General features: G+C 42.6%; 1 protein-coding gene across 2 annotated transcripts; it reads left to right on the top strand.

Annotated features, from left to right (window-relative positions):
• The first annotated feature begins 277 nt into the window (after positions 1-277).
• si:dkey-156n14.3 (zinc finger protein ZXDC) lies at positions 278-14,490 on the top strand. Of its 2 annotated transcripts, none has more exons than XM_047332737.1 (10): positions 278-2,341; positions 2,467-2,619; positions 3,376-3,454; positions 6,466-6,596; positions 6,788-6,958; positions 8,714-9,507; positions 11,503-11,590; positions 11,688-11,860; positions 12,911-13,012; positions 13,716-13,851. In XM_047332737.1, exons 1-10 carry the CDS (start codon positions 316-318, stop codon positions 13,725-13,727), a joined length of 3,729 nt encoding a protein of 1,242 aa, XP_047188693.1. In that variant the 5' UTR covers positions 278-315; the 3' UTR covers positions 13,728-13,851. The 2 variants fall into 2 exon arrangements, with proteins under 2 accessions (XP_047188693.1, XP_035486866.2); XM_035630973.2 differs by having other exon boundaries at positions 279-2,341; positions 13,759-14,490.
• The last annotated feature ends 4,710 nt before the right edge of the window (positions 14,491-19,200 follow it).

Below are 19,200 nucleotides of genomic sequence, written 5' to 3'. Positions count from 1 at the left end.
CACCTCATACAATTTTGTAGTTGTCATTATTTTATACAGCTGTATTTGGATGGGTCAGTGTAGACACCAGCTTTACAGTGGCTTACAGGCCTTTGCTGTCATAAACATGTCAACCATATTAAAATAAATGCTGCTGTGGAAGGTAGTATCACCATTTTACAACGTATTAGTGGTGACTAAACTTCATGGATCACCCAGTTAAATCACCCCCTCCGCATTTCCACGCTGTAAACGGTGTAGTGGCTCGGTGGCTCGGTGGCTCATCCCGTGTGCTAGGGCGGGCCTTTTCTGTGTCGCTGCTACAGGGATACCAAGATGGAAATCCAGGGGCTATCTGATGCCCAAAACATTCGCTCTCAACATGGCGCCCTACGCGGAGCCACGTCGTCTCCACTTCGGGCAGCGACAGGGTCGAGACCTCGTTTTCTTTGCGCGGAACGCGACGCGGACCGACAACCCGAGCTGCCCGATTTACAAAGAGACAACAACAACAGCAGCAGGCCGAGGACAGCACATTTTCGCCTACTGGCGGAAAATGGCGGTGGAGCGGGTTGTTCGCCTGTTGGCAAACCGCAGCCAACAGATAGATATAATTTCCCGGGCGATAGACCCAGTTTGGGGCTCCATTGCGTGGTGACGGAGAAAGAGAATGAGCTCGGCTCTCCGCTTGGTTCTCACGAGCCGGTCAGAAGTGGCTGGAAATACGGGATTGCGAGTGCGGACAGTGTCATGCAAATGGCGCTGCCTCTGTTCGAAGGGGAAGAGGAACCGATGCAGCAGCAGCAGCAGCAGCAGCAGCGCCAGCTCACGTTACCGTTTCCAGGTTTACGGCAGCAGCGCGAGGACGGCGTCTCCAAGGAGCCTGCACTAGCCAGGCGAACCGCCGCTACGCCGGGGAGCCTCGGCGGGGCGGACAGGGCGGACAGAACCACCCAGGAATTGTATGTTGTTTTGAATGTGTTTCAAGAGGACAGCAACGGCGAGGTAAGCAAACAACGACCGGATGTATCGCCGGAGGACGGCGGTAGAGTAAAGGGCAAACGGCAGGAACGATCGAAAGCGCGTCCCTGTGGCTTCATGGAGGTTGGAGACGACAGTGGCGTTCTTCATCGTGAATCTAGCGACAACCTGTACTGCCATGACGCCCAGGCCTTGACGACAAGCGAGCATGTTTTCAATTTACTTAACGGCAACTGCGCGAATGTTAAGCAGTCTGCGTGTCACCGCACTGTCGAAGACGTAGTTTTGACAAACAAATATGGCGATAAGATTTGTGGACAGATTTGTACGGAAAACAATGGTGGTAAACTGGTCCGGGCGCTTTCGCCGCAGTCCCGTATTGACGAGAGCAGTCTCTTGATTTCTGGGAGCTCGTGCATCGCGGAAGCCATGGACACGTCGGACTTTATCTCGGACTCGATGCGGCTGCGGGACGATGCAGACCCCGCCACGGCCTCCGCAAGTCCGCCAGCCAGCGAAACCTTTTCCGGAACCATCATGATAAACAACCAAAGCATCGTTGTGACAATAGAAAACGGCATCCTGACTCTGGCTGCCCCACCGGAGGGCCATGTACACCGAGAGGATGACATGGTCAGCTTGAAGGAGCACCTGGGCATGAAAGACCACGAGGATATTGTTCTTCTCAACTATGAAAGTGGCACCAAATCAATCGGGAAGATCAGCACGCTGGCAGTCCCCAGCACCAGTCAGCAGGAAGAGCCCAGACCGGGTTTGTCAGTGAGTGACTCGGAGCTGGCTCTGGTGGATGACTGCTCGTTATCAGAACTGGGCACTTCTCTGGACTCCTGTTCCATCGTCAAGCAAGAGGCTGCGGCACTTTGCGCTGTCACAGAGGCTGATCTTGTCACCCCATCCGCCAGAGCTACTGTGGTGGGCTGTGACAATGAGGACTTCCAGTCAGTGCCACCAGTCAGGTCTAAGAAGGACCTGGTGGTCTCTTTTTGCTGCCCAGAACCCGGCTGCTCCTGCACATTTGACACGCGTCAGAAACTCAAAGTTCACCTCCTAAACCATGCAGAGGATCCTCGCCCCCACCAGTGCTCAGTGGAGGGCTGCGGCTGGGCTTTTGCAACCTCTTACAAGCTGAAGCGGCATCTTCAGTCCCACGACAAGCAGCGACCACACACTTGCCAGTTTGAAGGCTGTGGGCGGCGTTTCACCACCGTGTACAACCTTAAGGCTCACCTCAAAGTCCACGAGCATGATAATTCCTTCTGCTGTGAGATGTGCAATGAGAGGTTTCGCAGTGCTGCACGACTCGCCAATCACCAGAGAGTCCACTTTGAGCCACAGAGGCCCCACAAGTGTGAATTCCCAGGTAATAGCTGTTAGGACAGCCGGTTTTCACTAAAAACCTTTTCCAGAATTTGACACAATGCATGTTTAAAATCCAGCTGTTACAAAAAAAAAACCTGGTTCAAAAATGCTTTTTCCCGTCTACAGGCTGTGAGAAAACCTTCATCACCTTCAGCGCCCTCTTCTCCCATAATCGCACTCACTTCAGAGAAACGGGCCACTTCACCTGCACCTACCCAGGCTGCAATAAGACGTACGACAAGGCCTGTCGCCTCAAGATTCACATGAGGAGCCACACAGGTAAGCAGTTACCGGTTGCGTGTGTCAGTATGAGGTGAATGATGACGCTTGCTTTTTCTACAATAGTTAGAGACGATTGACACAGTTTTTTTAAGAAGGCAGGTCATTCTACATCACATGATGCTGTGAATGTGTTGCTCACTGTTCTCTCATCTCAGAGGGGGGTGTTAATGCTGCAGATGTCCAAAACTTTACAAAACTAAGAATGCATCTGAACTGTACTCGATACAGTTTTCTTAGGCCCTTGAAATTCTTGAAAGTATTTGACAATGGGCTTGGGCTGAGATAGTCATTGGTCAATGAAAGTGCTTGCATTTATATATCCTGTGCAAAACTTAAAAATTATGTATATTTTTTAACTCAAAGTTGGTAAATAGGCTACATGCTGCTGTGTGCTACAGAACAGTCTGCTGCCACTGTAAAAATACAATTAAAAAGTGATCACACATGCAGGTGCTCCACTTTTCAATTGTTGTCTGTGAGCTTCTGTAAAGCTTGCCAGTTCTCCTAATAATATTAAGAATATAAATATTCTTAGTGTTGTAATAGTGATTAACCTTGGTTTGTGTCCCAGACTATGCTTGGCTGGGTCCTTGTTTAATAAAGTGTGGGGACTCTAGTTATTTTTATTTAAAAGGGGGTGGGTTTATGATACAAGAAAGATGGAGTGAAGCCCAAACTTAGCATATTACCAATACCAACTAATATGCCCTGGTTACCCTAAGCACTGGTAAACAAACAGTTTCCCGTTTACAGGTGAGAGGCCGTTTGTCTGTGACTCGGAGGGCTGTGCCTGGTCCTTCACCAGCATGTCCAAGTTGCTCCGACACAAACGGTAAGTCATCAAATAAGTTAAAAGAAGCAGAGCTAAATATTGATTACAAAAAGTTAATGTTATATTTGGACAGACTGAATGGTGACGACAGACGCTTACTGATGTTTTGAGCACCCTGGTCACGTTATGAGCTCACACTATATTTGTCTAGCAACTCAAACTCGATCACCCTGACTCCTGGGCTTAGATAAGCTTCAGGTGTCTCCGCCTTTCATTTGGAGCATTCTGTGGCACTGTTTCCATACTGGCTTTTGCTTGTCTAACGTTTCCCTGATGATCCACGTCAAATGCAAAATATTTTCTGTATACCATTCTTGGCATGTTTCTTTCCCCATCAGTCCAGAGGCCTCTACTACAAAGCAGGATTTGGGGTTATCAGGGTAACTTCAGGTTTAACTCTGGGTTTTCTGACCAGCAAAGCTGGTTCTCTTGTTACCGGGTTTAATCACCATGGTAACGTCTGGTGTATGGCTAACCTGCTCCGAAGCAGGCTGAGTTCGAGATGAGAGTTTAAAGTCAGTCACCAGTCTAACTACTGACCAATCAGATCACTGGAAAACCAAAGTCATCATTCTACAGGAGCCTAACTGGGGCAAAGGAGTTTAGGGTAACGTGACAAATAATAAAGTGCAGCAGATATTGAGCTCAAAAGTGATTGCCCACTTTTAGAACGGCTTCCAGAAGAGAATTTCGGATTCACTCACTCCATTGGCGTTTCATAAGATCCTTATATAACAAGTTTTAAGCCTGAATCCAAGCCAACAAACCACAAGATGAATTGTTACCGTAAAACATTTTATTCGGAGCGAACATCAAAAAAGGGAAAATGGAAAAAAGGCAAAGGTTCAAGACTTTTTACATAGTTATTTTAAGAGTGAGGGAACTATCCCATAAACCATTTCCTATGCCTTTTCAATGACTTCCAACCCACGAGACATGTTGATGTTACACTTAAGGATTGGTAGTAATTCTCAATGATATCCAGAATACTTTTTTTTTCTTAAAACAAGGTTGATATCATACAGACTTGTGACTTCTACAGGTGCATATACCATCATTTCACAACTTCATAGCTCGTGGTGAGTCGACCTTGAGTGGTTCCGACATTATGGCTAATAGTCAAAGTGTTGATTCAGAATATGAATGGGATTTTCAGATCCGTTGGCTGTTGAGCTCTCGCTGTTCCAGACTTTTCATCTGTCCACTCTTGTGTCCACAGTTTCTAATAAACAGAAGGAGAGTTTATAACACTAACTAAATCATCGACTCAGTCTGATTGACCTCATCACACATTAACTTCTTCTCTCCTTTGCTTCAGCAGCAGGAACAATCACTTAAGCTTCTCCTCATAATAGTTTGATCATCGTCAGACAGAAGGGAAAAATTATTCTCTCAATAGTTAACTTGATAAATTCCTTTGCTTATTTACAGTATATTTTTATGCTTTTGAAAAATATTTTAAGTGAATCTCTTCTTGTTTTAGTTGTTTGATCATATTATTTTCATTTTACTTTGTAGAATGTCACTTTTACATGTCGCTTCAACGAAATTGACCTGCACGTTTCAGCGTTTCTTTTTCGTATCATATTAAAAACTTTATTCATGGACCTGATGATGTCGCTTGTAATTGTAACGACTCCTCCTCTTCAGCATGAACGCGCTCGTAACCGGACAGGAAAACACTGAGTTGACTGAGACGGTTGATATCCAGACTCGTAGCACAGGTTATCCAGGATGGTCAATGTACAGGCCACAGGCCCCTGGTCACGTTATGAGCTGTCACTATGTTTGTCTAACAACTGAAATTCAGTCACCCTGATTTCTGGGCTTAGATAAACTTCAGGTGTCTCCTCTTTTCATTTGGAAAGTTCTGTGGCACTGTTTGCATACTGGCTTTTGCTTGTCTAACGTTTCCCTGATGATCCACGTCAAATGCAAAATATTTCCGTACACCAGTCTTTGCATGTTTTTTCCCCCCATCAGACCAAGTGAATCTGTTGCAACGGCCATTCCACGTTTTTTTGTTTTTGTTTGCCATGCCTGTCTTCTTCTTGACAGCCGACTATAACACTTGTAGTGTTACCATGCTCTCATCAGTGTTGGAGAATTCACTAATCCAGGACCTTCGCTAACTCCGAGTGTGCAGCAAAACAAGCACCACCAGAATCTTAGCATTAACACAGTTCCAAGTCATTGGCCTTGTTAATGTAGACAAGTTCAACTGAATTGACCACAGGTGAACTCCAGTCAAGGTGTAGAAACATCTCAAAGACAATCAAGAATTAACCCGATCTAAACATGTACAGTATATGTGTAAAATGTATCAAATATGTTAATGCTGTTCTAAAATGTTTCTGCCCTGTTACATTCCTGTGAAGTATCTATTTTAGTTTTACTAAGCTTCAGCACACCAGTACAGTTATGCTTAAGTTGTCCTTGATAACCAATATGTTGTCTGGATTTTGCAGCTTCTTATTCCCATTGCCATTTTAAGATTAATTTCCATTTTGATATAGTTTAACACATTTTTGTAGCCTTTTTAATTGGTACAGTTTTTTTTATTATTCTTCACTGTTTTGCACATGTAGGCCTAAAAATATAGATGCTCATCTTTTAGCTGTTTTGGATTTTACAAAAAAAAACAATCCTTGGTCCACTCACTGTCATATCATATCTGTTGTGTTAAACATTTTGCTGATAATGTGCATTTGACAAAATTTTATATTTATGGAAACAATGGTGTACATCACTTGTTGAATGTACAAGAAATGTTTAAGTTACCTGGAAAATTCACATTTAACCCAGCTTTGGTATTTTTATCTGATGCAAGAGTCAAATCAAATTGATCAAATCAAATAATATTGAAAATGAATTTAGCATTTTCTAAATCAAAACTCAAGATGTGTGAGATCAGTGCAGATAATTAACCCCACTGTTTGTCCACCCATTACACCCGCAATGACATTAGAATGTCTTACTGACCACAGCCCCCCTTTCTCTGTGTTTACCAGGAAACATGATGATGACCGTCGCTTTGTCTGTATGGAGGAGGGGTGTGGCAAGTCTTTCACCCGGGCAGAGCACCTCAAGGGTCACAGTATCACCCATCTGGGCACTAAGCCCTTTCAGTGCCATGCAGAAGGTAGATGCACGTGCCTCAGACAAAATTGTATGAATGGCATGTTTTGCTAGGAGAAAATCGGTGGTTATACTGAACATGACGTTAACGCCAGATGCAGTTTTACATTTCTCTTCTACTCAATTTTCTTTGTTGCACATTTTCTGAAGAAGTAATCACCTTATGACATTTGTCTCCCACTTGTTTTGCTTCAGGCTGTAATGCCAAGTTCTCAGCACGCAGCAGCCTGTACATCCACTCCAAGAAGCATAAGCAGGACACCAGCACCCTGAGGACCCGCTGTCCTGTGGCCAACTGCTCTAAGCACTTCTCCTCCCGCAGCAGCCTGAAGAGCCACATGCTCAAACACCACCACCTCAGCCCTGGTTAGTAATTGTCACTGATTGCTCATTGGTTCCATTGAAAGGGGGTGGATAATGTTAATACTATTCATTGTGAGTAAATAACAAGAACTTAGACCATAAATGCCCTGAGCACACAGCCATGACAGAAAAGGTTTTCCTACTATAATGTGCATTAGGGCTTTGACTTTTGCCCAATAATCAAATTCGAAGTTTGTTTGTTTATTAATATTAATATTTGAATATGTTCCAATATTTATAAATAGTATTTTGACCATTAAATGCCTTCAGTATCAAACTTAGGTTGTATATGTTTTGTCCACCAGAGGGCAGCAGGGTATCAGTCAACATCAATAGGCAGGCAATGATGTTTTCAGAAGAAACTTTTTTTTTATTAAAGGTCAGACACAAACAGTATTCCTTTGATTTCATCAAAATAAAGAAAAATAAGCCATCAAAAATAAAGAAAAATAAGCCAGTCAGGCTAAACTGAAAAGACAATATAAATAAAGGTAAGCCTTAAAAACAAAATACATCCTATCAGCCATTAACGGCCCATTAACTGATTAACAAATTGTTTCGCTGACACAAAGATCTGGCTGGCTGCAGTTTATCTGGCTGCAGACTTTTTTAAGTTATTCGCCAAAAATACAAGGTGATTAACATTTCCTTGCTCTAGAGAAGAGCGTTGCTTTGTGACTGTTCCCCGCGATGGAAAACACTCGTTCCAACCTCACGGATGTCCCGCATATTGCCAGGTAGCCGCGTGCCAGCTGGGGGAGATGGGGGTACTTGGGGCTTCTCTCCTTCCACCAAGACAGCGGGTTGCTGTCAGACGGGGGTGGGGGCTCATTGTCGTATTTTACATATAACTTTATCCTTACTGGTGATTTTCCCCGGTATCTTTGGGAACCCAAAGTAGCGCCACACGTTGCTTTTAAAATTGTCTGCCATGTAAATTTCAACCTCCTCCTCAGGGGCTGTTGTCGGCGTTGGCGCGGCCATTGTTGTGCTAAAGGCGCCAACCAGGACGCAAACGTCAACTACAGGAGCCCAGATGACCAATAATAGCCTTGCTAATGAGCTCGCGATTTACAACTTCACCAGGCGTGAAAAAGCCTCGGAATCTGAATTGAAAACAACATTCAAGCAAACACATTTATGAAAAATAATGCCCATAACAGATTTGAATATTAAGGGCTGCCTAATATTCGTTCGAATATTATAAAAAAAAAAATATTTGAATTATATTTGAATAACGAAGTTCGGAGTCAAAGCCCTAATGTGCATGTTACAATTTTAATATGTTGACACACACACACACACTCCCGTTAATTTACATACGTTACTTGTGTCAGAATGGATTTTGACAATACCCAGTGAACATGCAAACAGTACGCTAACATGTGCACCCGATGCACAACAAGGGACGATCTGCCTGTGTGCTTGTCGCGACAGTGCACACAGTGAAAGCAGTATCTACCGACGTTATGCTGAATTCCGCCTCCCTACAAACGATAGCAAAGACTTTATGGATGTTTTAAAAAAGACTGCATGACAGCAGGGCAAAGAGAGCTGGACACAGCTCTAAAGTGAAGCAACGACACCAAAGAGAGCTCTTGAGAAGTGTTAAATATCTTCAGATTATTATGAAACTGGTGGGATGAATTAGACTATGGCGACCACAATCTAGGTAGTCAATGGAAAATACTGATTTATTCCACTAGATGCTGTGGAGAAAATGTTTCTCTCCTATAACTTTCCTCTCCTTCACGCCAGATGTTTTGAGCCAAATGGAGAACACGCCCAGCTTGACCCCAAGTAGTGAGCTCATCAGCTCCAACCCAACAACAGTTGCTGGACCTGGTATTGCTGGGGGCGACCAGCTGACCAACTTGGACCTGAGCTCTCTCTTCTCTGCCATGCCTGGAGGCACTGCACCCACCACGGGTATCGGTGTGGGGATTCCTGTCGGCAGCAGCAGCTCTAATGGCACCTTCACCATGGACCTTTCCCTGGTCAGCTCAGGGATTCTTACCATTGACCCCTCCTCAGTAGGGACCACACTCTGTACTAGCACTAGCACCACGTTGGCCAAGACTGTAGACCCTCTTATTTTAGCAGCCAGTGCTGACATTGGCCCCCACCATGATCTGGAGGGAACGGTGGGCGACGTCCTGCCCCCTCAGGGTACCCTAAACCTAGATGATGTGCAGACTGTCACCCCAGAGGCCCTGGGCACCCTCACAGCTCTCGCCATGCATAGTGCTGGTGCCTCTGTGGACCCCACTCTGCAGCACCCACTCAGCTCCTCAACCGCCCTGAGCATGGATGCCACAGCCACCCTGGCTGTGGCATCTGTGGCTCCTGTGACTGAGCTGCTGGCCTCACCCTCTACAGTGGTGGAGGTCGGTGGACAGGGGGGAGGTGGCCCACTACTGGGCTGTGTAGAGGTGCTGGGGTCGCCGGAAGGAGGAAAAGTCCTCACCCAGTTTGTTTTCCCTACTCATAGCAGCAGCTTCAGCCCTCAGAAAGACCCAGAACTCAACGCCGTGTCCCCAAGCAGCTTCCTAGTGAGTAGCCACAGTTTTTTTGTTTTTTGGAGTGGCTGTCTTTAATTGAAAACTGAATTTTTTTTTGCTTTTTTTCTTTCATTTGATATCAGAAAGTGGGATTTTAGGGAAATTACACAAATGTCATCCGCTTGTGTTTGAACTCAAAGGCCTACATAATGTGGGTGGTTTTGATGAAGTGAACTGTAGTTGTTATGATTGGAGCTGAAATGATTACTCCATTTTCAAAGAGTTGAATCAACAGAAAATAATTCTGCAAACATTAGGTATTTGATATAATAATGAAGTAGAGATGTTGTGATTTTGATACCTGGACTTTGCGTATCGGCCAATACTGAGTAACGAAAAAATGTACAACTTAAATAACCCATTTTAACGTAGTATGCTACTAACCCTTTGTGGAAGTGATGATTCTATCATTGTTGTTTGGCCTGGCTCAGGTTAAGCCCTTGGAAAACAGATACATACAGAGACTGATGTCATAGAACTTCTTTTATTAACTAGTTTGTCAGTCATAAGTGAAAAAGAACATGCATAAATAAATCTAGGAATAAACAACACTTACTCCTAATAGCTGTTTAAAGTGCAGCCTCAGCGTCTAAAAATAAAAAGCGTTAAAGTTTCAAACAGTACACTAACTGTAGTAAACGGTGAGACAGCAACTTCAAAAATAAATAAATCTAAAAAGAAATAACAAGGGCTTTTTGGGATCCACAGTTTAGACAATAAAATACCTTTAGTCTGAATCTTTCACAGTAACAGTATAAAACAACAGTATGATACAAGTTGCTGTTTTACTTCTGGGACTTTTAGCTGTGTCCAAATTCAGGGGCTGCCTCCTGAGGAAGATGTGGCCTACACGGCTGATGGAGGTGGGTGACCTCCGTTGGCTGCATAGACCATGACAGCCGAAACAAAATGAAGGCAAAACCACAATCAAATTGCTGACATTTTTGTTAACTCTGACAAACGCTACGCTGCCGAAAATCACTACTTCTTTGCCGCTCTATACACAGTACTTACCACTGTCAGTGTAACTGCTGCTGTGGAGTGACAAAGAAGTGATTTCCATTAGTGTAGCGTTGCCAGCGAGTGCAGTTTTATGGGGGTGAAACTACTTTAACGATGTGGGATCGGTATATATATTTGCCTACTTGCCGATGCCTGATACGGCATTTTCATCAGTATTGGACGCAGTTCCGGTTCTCGTATCAGAATCGAAACATGCCTAATGACCATGAATCAACAGCTTTTTAAAGCAAACTGCGAACAATGTTTTATTTCCAACCTCTCAAACGTCGACGTTAGGCCTGTCACGATAATTACATTATTGACTTATTGTACGATACATGAATATGAAATCAATAATTTTTATTGACCTCAATAACAGCCATTGTGTCTACATGCATGTTTTCGACATAAGAATGAATGCCAACAACAGTCCAGCAAGTCTTCCTGCCTAATAAATGATTAATCATTTATTGGTTTGATCTATAAATATGGATTTCTTTGTATTATTCTTAAGGCACCATGTCTTCAAATTGTTTGTTTTGTCCGAGGCCTAAACTCTGGATAACATTTTTATCAGCAGCAACACAAATCGTGTAGGACACAACGACCAAGCTCACATGATTCAGTATCGAAGAATGGTCTTAAAATGACGATAATATTGTTTATCGCAATAATTTCTGGGACAATATATCGTGCAACAAAAAGACGTTATTGTGAGGGGCCTAGTTGACATTTTCTTTTTTTTCTTAGCCTTCTATAAAAGTTCTATGAATATCATTAGGTTTTTGTACTGTTCATCAGACAAAAGAAGCGATTCAAGACATACCTTGGACTAATCATGATTTACACATTTTCAACATTTAAAAAAAAAACCTTTTTCTAGACCAAACAATCTTTAATCTGGAACATAATTGGAAGATTAATTGGTAATGAAAATAACTGGTTTCAGTTTTAATGTGTATCCACTGTGTGTGTGTGTGTCAGGAAAGTGGAGGCTCAGCCAGGACGGACTACAGAGCCATCCAGCTGGCCAAGAAGAAAAAGAAACAAAGAGGCCCATCAGCCACCACTGGTAACACATTATTTGATGCTGCTCATTCAGACTAGACAGAGACTGCAGACTAAACTACAACATTGACAGATGTTGACCTTATCTTTTCCCAATTCAGCCAGTTCAGGGCCGAGCCAGAGAAAAACTAAAGCAGCAAAGGCAGCTGTTGCTCCGGCACCGCTGGCTCCCTCTGGTGTTCGCTACGGCGAAGGAGCGGCGACAGCAAATGGAGGCCTTACTCTGCGCGACCCCGTCACCGGCGCCCAGTATGTCCAAATTCAGCTGCTGCAGGTGAGATCCCCAGACATCAGGTTACAATAAAGTTTGTGCCATAACCACGCGACAGTAAAATTGTTTTGACTATTGCTGAGAGAACCATTTACTTACAGATCCCCTCCAGTTACGTTTTAAAGTAAAAAAGAAATCATTTCCTATGCTTAATATTTTGTTTTGTTTAAAGGGTTTTTAAAAAAAAAAACTAGTTCTGTCAACATTAACGCGTTAATCTGTGCATTAATTTAGAACTATTTAACGCGTTAAAAAATTTTGACACTATTGGCGCACTTGTTTACTTGACAGAAACAAGTCCCGCATATAGTCTGTGCGATGATTTTTTTCAGAAACAAGGAAAAGGCAGAGAATATGTGTGAAGAGTATTGTTGTGATTTCCAGGGTTGACACACTCACTGACTGTGTCTCATCACAGCTCACAAAGGGGATCTAGATTCAGATATTTAGCTGCTAGATATCTGGACATGTCGGCGAAGCATCAGTGAGTCACTTTGGCCTTGATGGTTTTATTGGAAATCTGTAGTTCACAGGAGAGAATCTGTGCTCAAAGTTAAACCATCCTCTCTCTCTCCCTCATTGAGGAATTCAGAGACTATGAATATTCATAAGATGCAAATAACAGGCTGCACACCCACTCACCACAGCTGCTCGTGCTAGGTTCACCGGTGGAAGAATGTGCACAACAAGATGGCTAGTGGCAACATCGATTAGATTCAGCCATAAAACTTTCACAGACTTCTAATGCTAACTCTATCTGTCTGCTGACATACCTGCCATCCTCTCGTGGATGCGCTGCCTCTGAGTGCACTGAAAGTTTTCCGTTTCTTTGCCTACATTTGCATATTCGACAGTGATTATTTTTCTGTATTTGTGACCTACCAAATCTAGCTTACCCAGGATTCGTTTGAATTTCAAATTGCAGAGAAGTGCACAGAAATGTCCTTCTCCAGGAGAGGAATGTGAAAACACCTCTATAGTGACAACATTTGCTCAGATACAAGATAGTTGCTGTTGACAGACGTGCTGATCAAAGTGTGTGTGCACACGCAGGATGACCCAGCCAGTGATGGAGATCTTGCCTTCCAGCTGAGCTCTCAGCCCTCCAGCTCCCACTCTCAGCTTACTGTCGACCTGCCCGTCAACATCTTACAGGTGAGACATTTACAACTTCCCACAACTTGTCATATTCTAATGTTGACCCTGCTAAGACAATAGTCTGAATAAGACACTGCCATGTAAACAGCATTTTTGATTATGTTAAGACGAATGAGGTCCTACTCAGAATAAGCAATGTTCGAATTATGGCTGCACTGTGCTGACATGTATTTGTCTTGATTGCATAATAATCTTTTGACCTCACTATGTAAAGTGCCTTGAGACAATGTATGTTGTGATATGGCGCTAAACAAATAAAATTGAATTGAATTGAATAACATCCTATTGGACTTTCGGCAGCAACGACATGTGCGACAGTTTCCAACTGCTTGACGTCATAATCAGACTATGCTCTCTTAACATGTAATCAGGAATATGGATGGAATTTCCTATATGCAAGTCATGTAATCATCATAATTGAAATGTCCTATTTAAAATAAGTAATCATGACCAATCAAACATTACCACATATGAAAAAATCATGGACCAGTGAGATACACATTAACAAAATGTGATACAAGCAGATAAAAAAAGAGAAACAAGTAAAAAAAAATACTCAGATTCCAGTGGATGTGAAGTATGTATGTAGTGACCATGTGGTAATGTGGAAGCGCAGGTGGATATATCCGCATGGTTTGAAAACAGAGAAAAGATCGTAACCACCACAGGGAAATTATGATTCCTGCAATATTCTTTTCAGCGATGTTGTTAGACAGCTGAGCTCTGTGGCTCCATCTTCACAGGAACCTTCAGTGATGGCCGAGGATGACAACGGCTCCGACAACTCCCAGTTCACAGGAAGCACAATCAACCTGCAGGACTTGGAGTGACCAGAAGAGAGCTGCATGTAGGAGGTCTCTCTGAAGCCTCATCACTGTTCGCGGTTTACATTGACAAACACACCTTTAGACATTTGACTCCATCAAATGGTTGGCCTGAATTTTTTTCCAGGACTTTTTGGTCACGTGGGTTTGGAAATGATGTCACAGATAATGCACCTTGAGAAAAGGATATGAGGATTCTTTATTCAGAAGATTGTGTTTGTTGCTTAAGTTCAGTTTTGTACCAAAATCAGACCTGAGAGCCCTCTCGTGTCAGAGACATCAGCAGCTCCCTACTGCTCTGCGTCCTATGGTGTTAACAATATGTGTCTATTCCTGGTGTCTATTCCATGGTGCCACCTTGCCACTCATGTACACTCAGTGTGCCGTCTACGCTCCAGTTGCCTTACAGCCACCGGCAGGTTATCTGCTTTAGTTTGGTGCCATTTTTGATTTCTCAAGTTTTGTTAGATTTATTTTTCTATGTTGTTAGTAAGTTCATGTTGAAAACATGTCTATTCATGTGTCTATATACAGTATGTAAGGAGTGATTAACTTCCTGTAATAATCTCATCTGTTTGTTATTTATTATTTAGCTGTGTGTTTACAGAATGGCTGAGCCAAACACAGATGAATTAAAGCACAATCACAGCAGTTTGTGGAGAGGCTCTTATTTCACTTCAACTATGGTGCAGTGCTGTCATAATGACCTGAGAACAGTTACAGTGGTATCCAAACCCTTCTCTTTTGGCACACTGTTGTTTTATCAATTTTTTTTTATTAGGATAAAAAAAACATTTTGCTTCTCAATCTACACACAATAATCCACAATGACAAAGTTAGCTTTTTTAGTAATCAAAAAATTCAATCTCTCATTTATAGAAGTATTCAGACCTTTAATTCAGGACTTTGTATGTATAAAAATGTTTTTCATTGTAAAGCTACAAACGTGGAGTCGCTCAGCCCCCCTTGCTCCAGGACAATATCAAATCTGTTTAGTCTTGCTAAAAACAACATAATTTGGTCTTTGTGAACAGAAATGATGTACATATTTATTTGTATATACAGCAATCTGATCACAAGTGGTCACTGGAGAAATGTGAACTGATGAACTTTTGGGGAGCAGTCCACTTGTGGTCGGATCCCTCAGGACAGATGCTAATACCATAGTTGAACTGAGCCTTAGAAGTTCAAGGACTTGTCCTACAGCCACCTCATATCGTCCTGGCTGTGCGCCTCAGGGTCATTTTCCTGCTCAAGCTTCTTCGCCTCAGTCTCGAGTCATGTTCAATCTGGAGCAGGGTTTGTTCCAGGACCATAATGTATTTCACGGAATTCAGCTGCCACCACCAGTCTTCATTGTAGGGATTTTCTCCACATGAAAACCACTTTGCCACTTGTGGCTTACTTAATATTGCCTTTACACTATCACAGCCCGTAAAGGTGTGTACACCTAAAGTTACATCACATATGTCATCTCCAAGGAGATGAGCAAGGTTGCTGACGTTGCCATACCTTGTCTCATTCTGAGTGCCACGTCTCTGATAAAGAGGGAAGTTTATTTTCAAAGTCAAAGGATCATCACATGTGCATCCTGTCATTTGTAGCCACAGGAGAAGACAGATATCCGCCTTCCACTACCGATGCTGATCCCTCTCTTTCAAGAGCAGCCATTTTTGTTTTCTGCAATGAGCTAAGGTAGGAAATAATAATAATAATATTAATAAATTACTCTACAGTGTGGTAGTTTAGTTTTATTGGGTTTTCTTTGTGTGAATTACTAATTTGTGAACAGCGTATTGAAATAAGTGAATGTTTTATTATGTTGCTTAAATTTAAAAACCACATTTGCTAAATTTAAAAAACGTTAAGAAATACATATATACAACATAACAGTCATCATGCACAAGATGGCACAATACAGATCGACCAAGAAACGATGCCACAGTATTACACATGGTAGTTATAACACTACCATGGACATACTGAGTAAAGACAAAGGGGAGAACACAAGGGAAAGGGGACTGACAGTGACGAGGTGTCAGTGTTGACTGTGATGAGTCTGAATTTGGACCACACCTCATATGAATCATTGTACATGCTGTCCTTTCTCCACCTTCTTTTATTTGACAAATAGGTTGCAAGTTGTTCTTTTAATTGTCTCTTCTTTCCTGCTCTGCCACTGACCGCACTCCGACTTGAATTCAGTGTCTGCCCCCCTGGGGTAAAGGGTCGGGTCACCCAAATCCCAAAAGAAATAATTAAAGGAAGCCGTAGTCCTTCGCTCACTACTATTTCTGAACCAAGAGATGGCGTCCAAGTCATATAGAGCTTCCCACATGGCTCCTACACGGGCACAACTGAGCTATGGTGAGGTTTGATATGTAAACATGTATTAGCACTTGCACACACAAATCCTCCTTAAGATAGCAAATGGTTATTATAGTCATTGTTATCAATATTATGATTATTATATTGTTATATCATATTTCTTTCCCCTTGTTGCCTGTTGCCTCTCAAACTGCCTCTTTGACCTTTTGACCCCACTACCTGTACTTGGGTACGAGACCGTGGCAACAACCACCATAGTTGGAGTTGCATGCTTACTGACACACACGCTAGCACGTGCTTAAATCTGATCACAGATCTGCTCAGATGCACAAACTCGACCCAAAGGTCAAACTCCAGGACCAGGTAGGGAGTTTTGCTTTGTATTACAGACTTCTCTCAGCTCTGTCTCTAACACCACACAATGTCAACGCAGTGTATTTTACTCGCAGCATGTATGTAGGAAGGCGAGAGGTCATTCACAAATGATACTAAGCAGCACTGTCACCTTTTCAAATCTACTATTATCCATGTCATTATCATGTTCAGATACAGTGTCCATCTGTACTTCCATGCTGGTTCCATGGCTGCACAGATGATAGCAAGCGTAACTTCACTAGCAGAGTGACAAGAGTGTTGTTGACATGACGACTGCAAATGTGTAGTTTTAGTATTTTAGTGAATATGATCAACACTTGTAAATCTACCTTATATAACTGTGGATAATAAACACACATTGCTCACAGATAATGAACAGAGGACTAACATTGTACAGTTTGACTTTTTTCATTTTTAGTTTAGTTTATTTTGATCACATAGATACACAACATCACATACATAACATAAAAAAAACAAGGAAACAGTGTCATCTTAACCCCTATTATAGTCAATACTGACCAAAAAGGGTGTCTGTTGAAAGCATTTGCTGTACAGTAGTGTTTCATTAAAGTAAGTATATTGTCTTGTGTTTTTACTTTTATATTTATGGGAGCTTTGATTGAATGAAGTCACTCTACATCATCTGTGCACCAGTTGCGCTATTATTCATAAATAGATATGTAGCAGTTCTCTCTGTACATTTCAGTCTTGTGTGCTGGTTTGGATTTTTTTTTTTTTGAGAAATAACAAGGTTCGTTCGCACACCTTCTGTAAATCTAACACCCATTATCAATTCAATTAGTTGTAGCTGTGTTGCTTACTATACCAATGTCAGCCTTTATGCTTCTATGGTTTTTAATCTTAAAAGTAGCCAACTCACAGTCAGGGTCCAAAATTAGTACTCGTCAGTGTAAATTTGCACTCTAATATTCTATGCTATACTATAATATTAAGTAATACAGTACTGAGTGGAATCTAGCTGGCATTATATATTCTTAGCTAATGGTTAGCTAGCAAACGTTAGCTGAAGATACCTTGACTGAACCGACGGCTTGTTTGATGGTTAGCTAGCTGGTGAATGTTTATGGTAAAACATTGAAATTAGTCATGCATGTCCTTTTTTGTGACTTTGTCTTTATCTTTAACTTCATACGCTACTGCCTTTTCCATAAACACTGACTGAGTATGGCTATATCGTACCTATAGTTACATTGGACGTGGCCATCAGGGGGCCCTAAGCAGCTGTTTAGTTCGCTTAGGCCAGGGGTCTCAAACTCAACTTACCTGGGGGCCACTGGAGGTAAAGTCTGGGTCAGGCTGGGCCGCATCAAGTCGCCAACCTTTCTCTTCACGGCAGGTTTAGGGAGAGACATGACTGGAACTGGGTGATGGCATATATTTTTCGTCCACTTGGTGTCACTCCAGAACACGGTTCAACCAAGTGACTAACGTTGATACTTCCCCTGGTACTTCCATAGATTTTAATTAAAACCTAGATACCAGAATTCGCCCGGACAAGATGGCGACGCCATTCAATTCTACGAAAGTTGCTCACCATAAGGTACTTCGCAGTTGGTTAGCTTGACAAACACTGTTGACAACAGCGGAAGCTATCGCGAGACAACGGACTATGTATGGTAGCCCATAAGTGACCAAAAAGTGTGGCAAGCGCGGCACTCACACCGACTCAGCAAAAATTTGCGTTTGACAGCAACGCGCGGGCCGCACTAATACTAAACTTTGATGTAGGGGGCCACAAAATATCATCCTGCGGGCCTCAATTGGCCTGCGGGCCGCTAGTTCGAGACCCCTGGCTTAGGCTTTGGGCTGGCCCTGCCTGCAACATTGGACACAGTTTTGCTTGACTCCATGAAATCTTCCATCTCTACATAGAAAGAGAGGTGTCTTTAAAAAAAGAAATGTAATCTTCTTTTTATTGAGGTAGTTTTGAAGAGAGCAATGCGCTCTTTTCAGAACACCCCTATCCTGATTGACACAGCCACCACTCCTGCCCCATAACTGAGCAAGATGCAGGGATTTGCTAAACTCTACAGTTTAGGTTAGACTTAAAACTTTCCTCTTTGATGAAGCTTATAGTTGGAGCTGAACCATTTCTTAGTTTTCCTGCTATAGGCCGAGACCACTGGGGGAACGCCCATCATGCACTCAGAACCCTCTCCCCTCAACCCTGCGAGTCAAGGCTGCCGAAATACAATTAAAAGAAGTAAAAAGCAAATGTTAGGCTATAACTAAACTATACCACGGTCACATGACTTGAAGGTCACCATCACATAGCTTCTGACTTGTAATTTGATTTTACACACTTATTACATTTACAAAAGCCTTTCTTCTTCTTAATATATCTCTTTTCTTGTCTTATCGACCACTCAGCCGTCTAACAGTACAAGTCACATTCATCATTTTACACACATTAATACAACGCTGGTGTTTACTCCACTTTTTCTGTCACATTCATACACTGCCATAAGAGCCATCAGAGGTAAATTTAGGGTTAAGTGTGCTGCCCAAGGACACGTGTCCTAGGGGAAGAGGGGATCGAACTTCCGGTTTCTGGACGTCTCTACTTCCTGAGCCACAGCCGCCCAGTTGATTGTTTTTCGTGTTCAGTGTGTTTGCATTTAATGTCCCCAAATGTTA

This window comes from Scophthalmus maximus, chromosome 6 (genome assembly GCF_022379125.1).
Source record: "Scophthalmus maximus strain ysfricsl-2021 chromosome 6, ASM2237912v1, whole genome shotgun sequence".
NCBI classification, from domain to species: Eukaryota; Metazoa; Chordata; class Actinopteri; order Pleuronectiformes; family Scophthalmidae; genus Scophthalmus; species Scophthalmus maximus.
The sequence above is the reverse complement of the archived record's forward strand: the minus strand, read 5'-3'. Positions and strand labels throughout refer to the sequence as shown.

What these genes read in the sequence shown, in the direction of transcription:
- si:dkey-156n14.3 (XM_035630973.2), top strand. Translation starts at nt 316, where the DNA reads ATGGAAATCCAGGGGCTATCTGATGCCCAAAACATTCGCTCTCAACAT. An exon ending in TCACATGAGGAGCCACACAG is followed by an intron (nt 2,620 to 3,375) that starts GTAAGCAGTTAC and finishes TCCCGTTTACAG; the next exon opens with GTGAGAGGCCGTTTGTCTGT. An exon ending in TCCAAATTCAGCTGCTGCAG is followed by an intron (nt 11,861 to 12,910) that starts GTGAGATCCCCA and finishes GTGCACACGCAG; the next exon opens with GATGACCCAGCCAGTGATGG.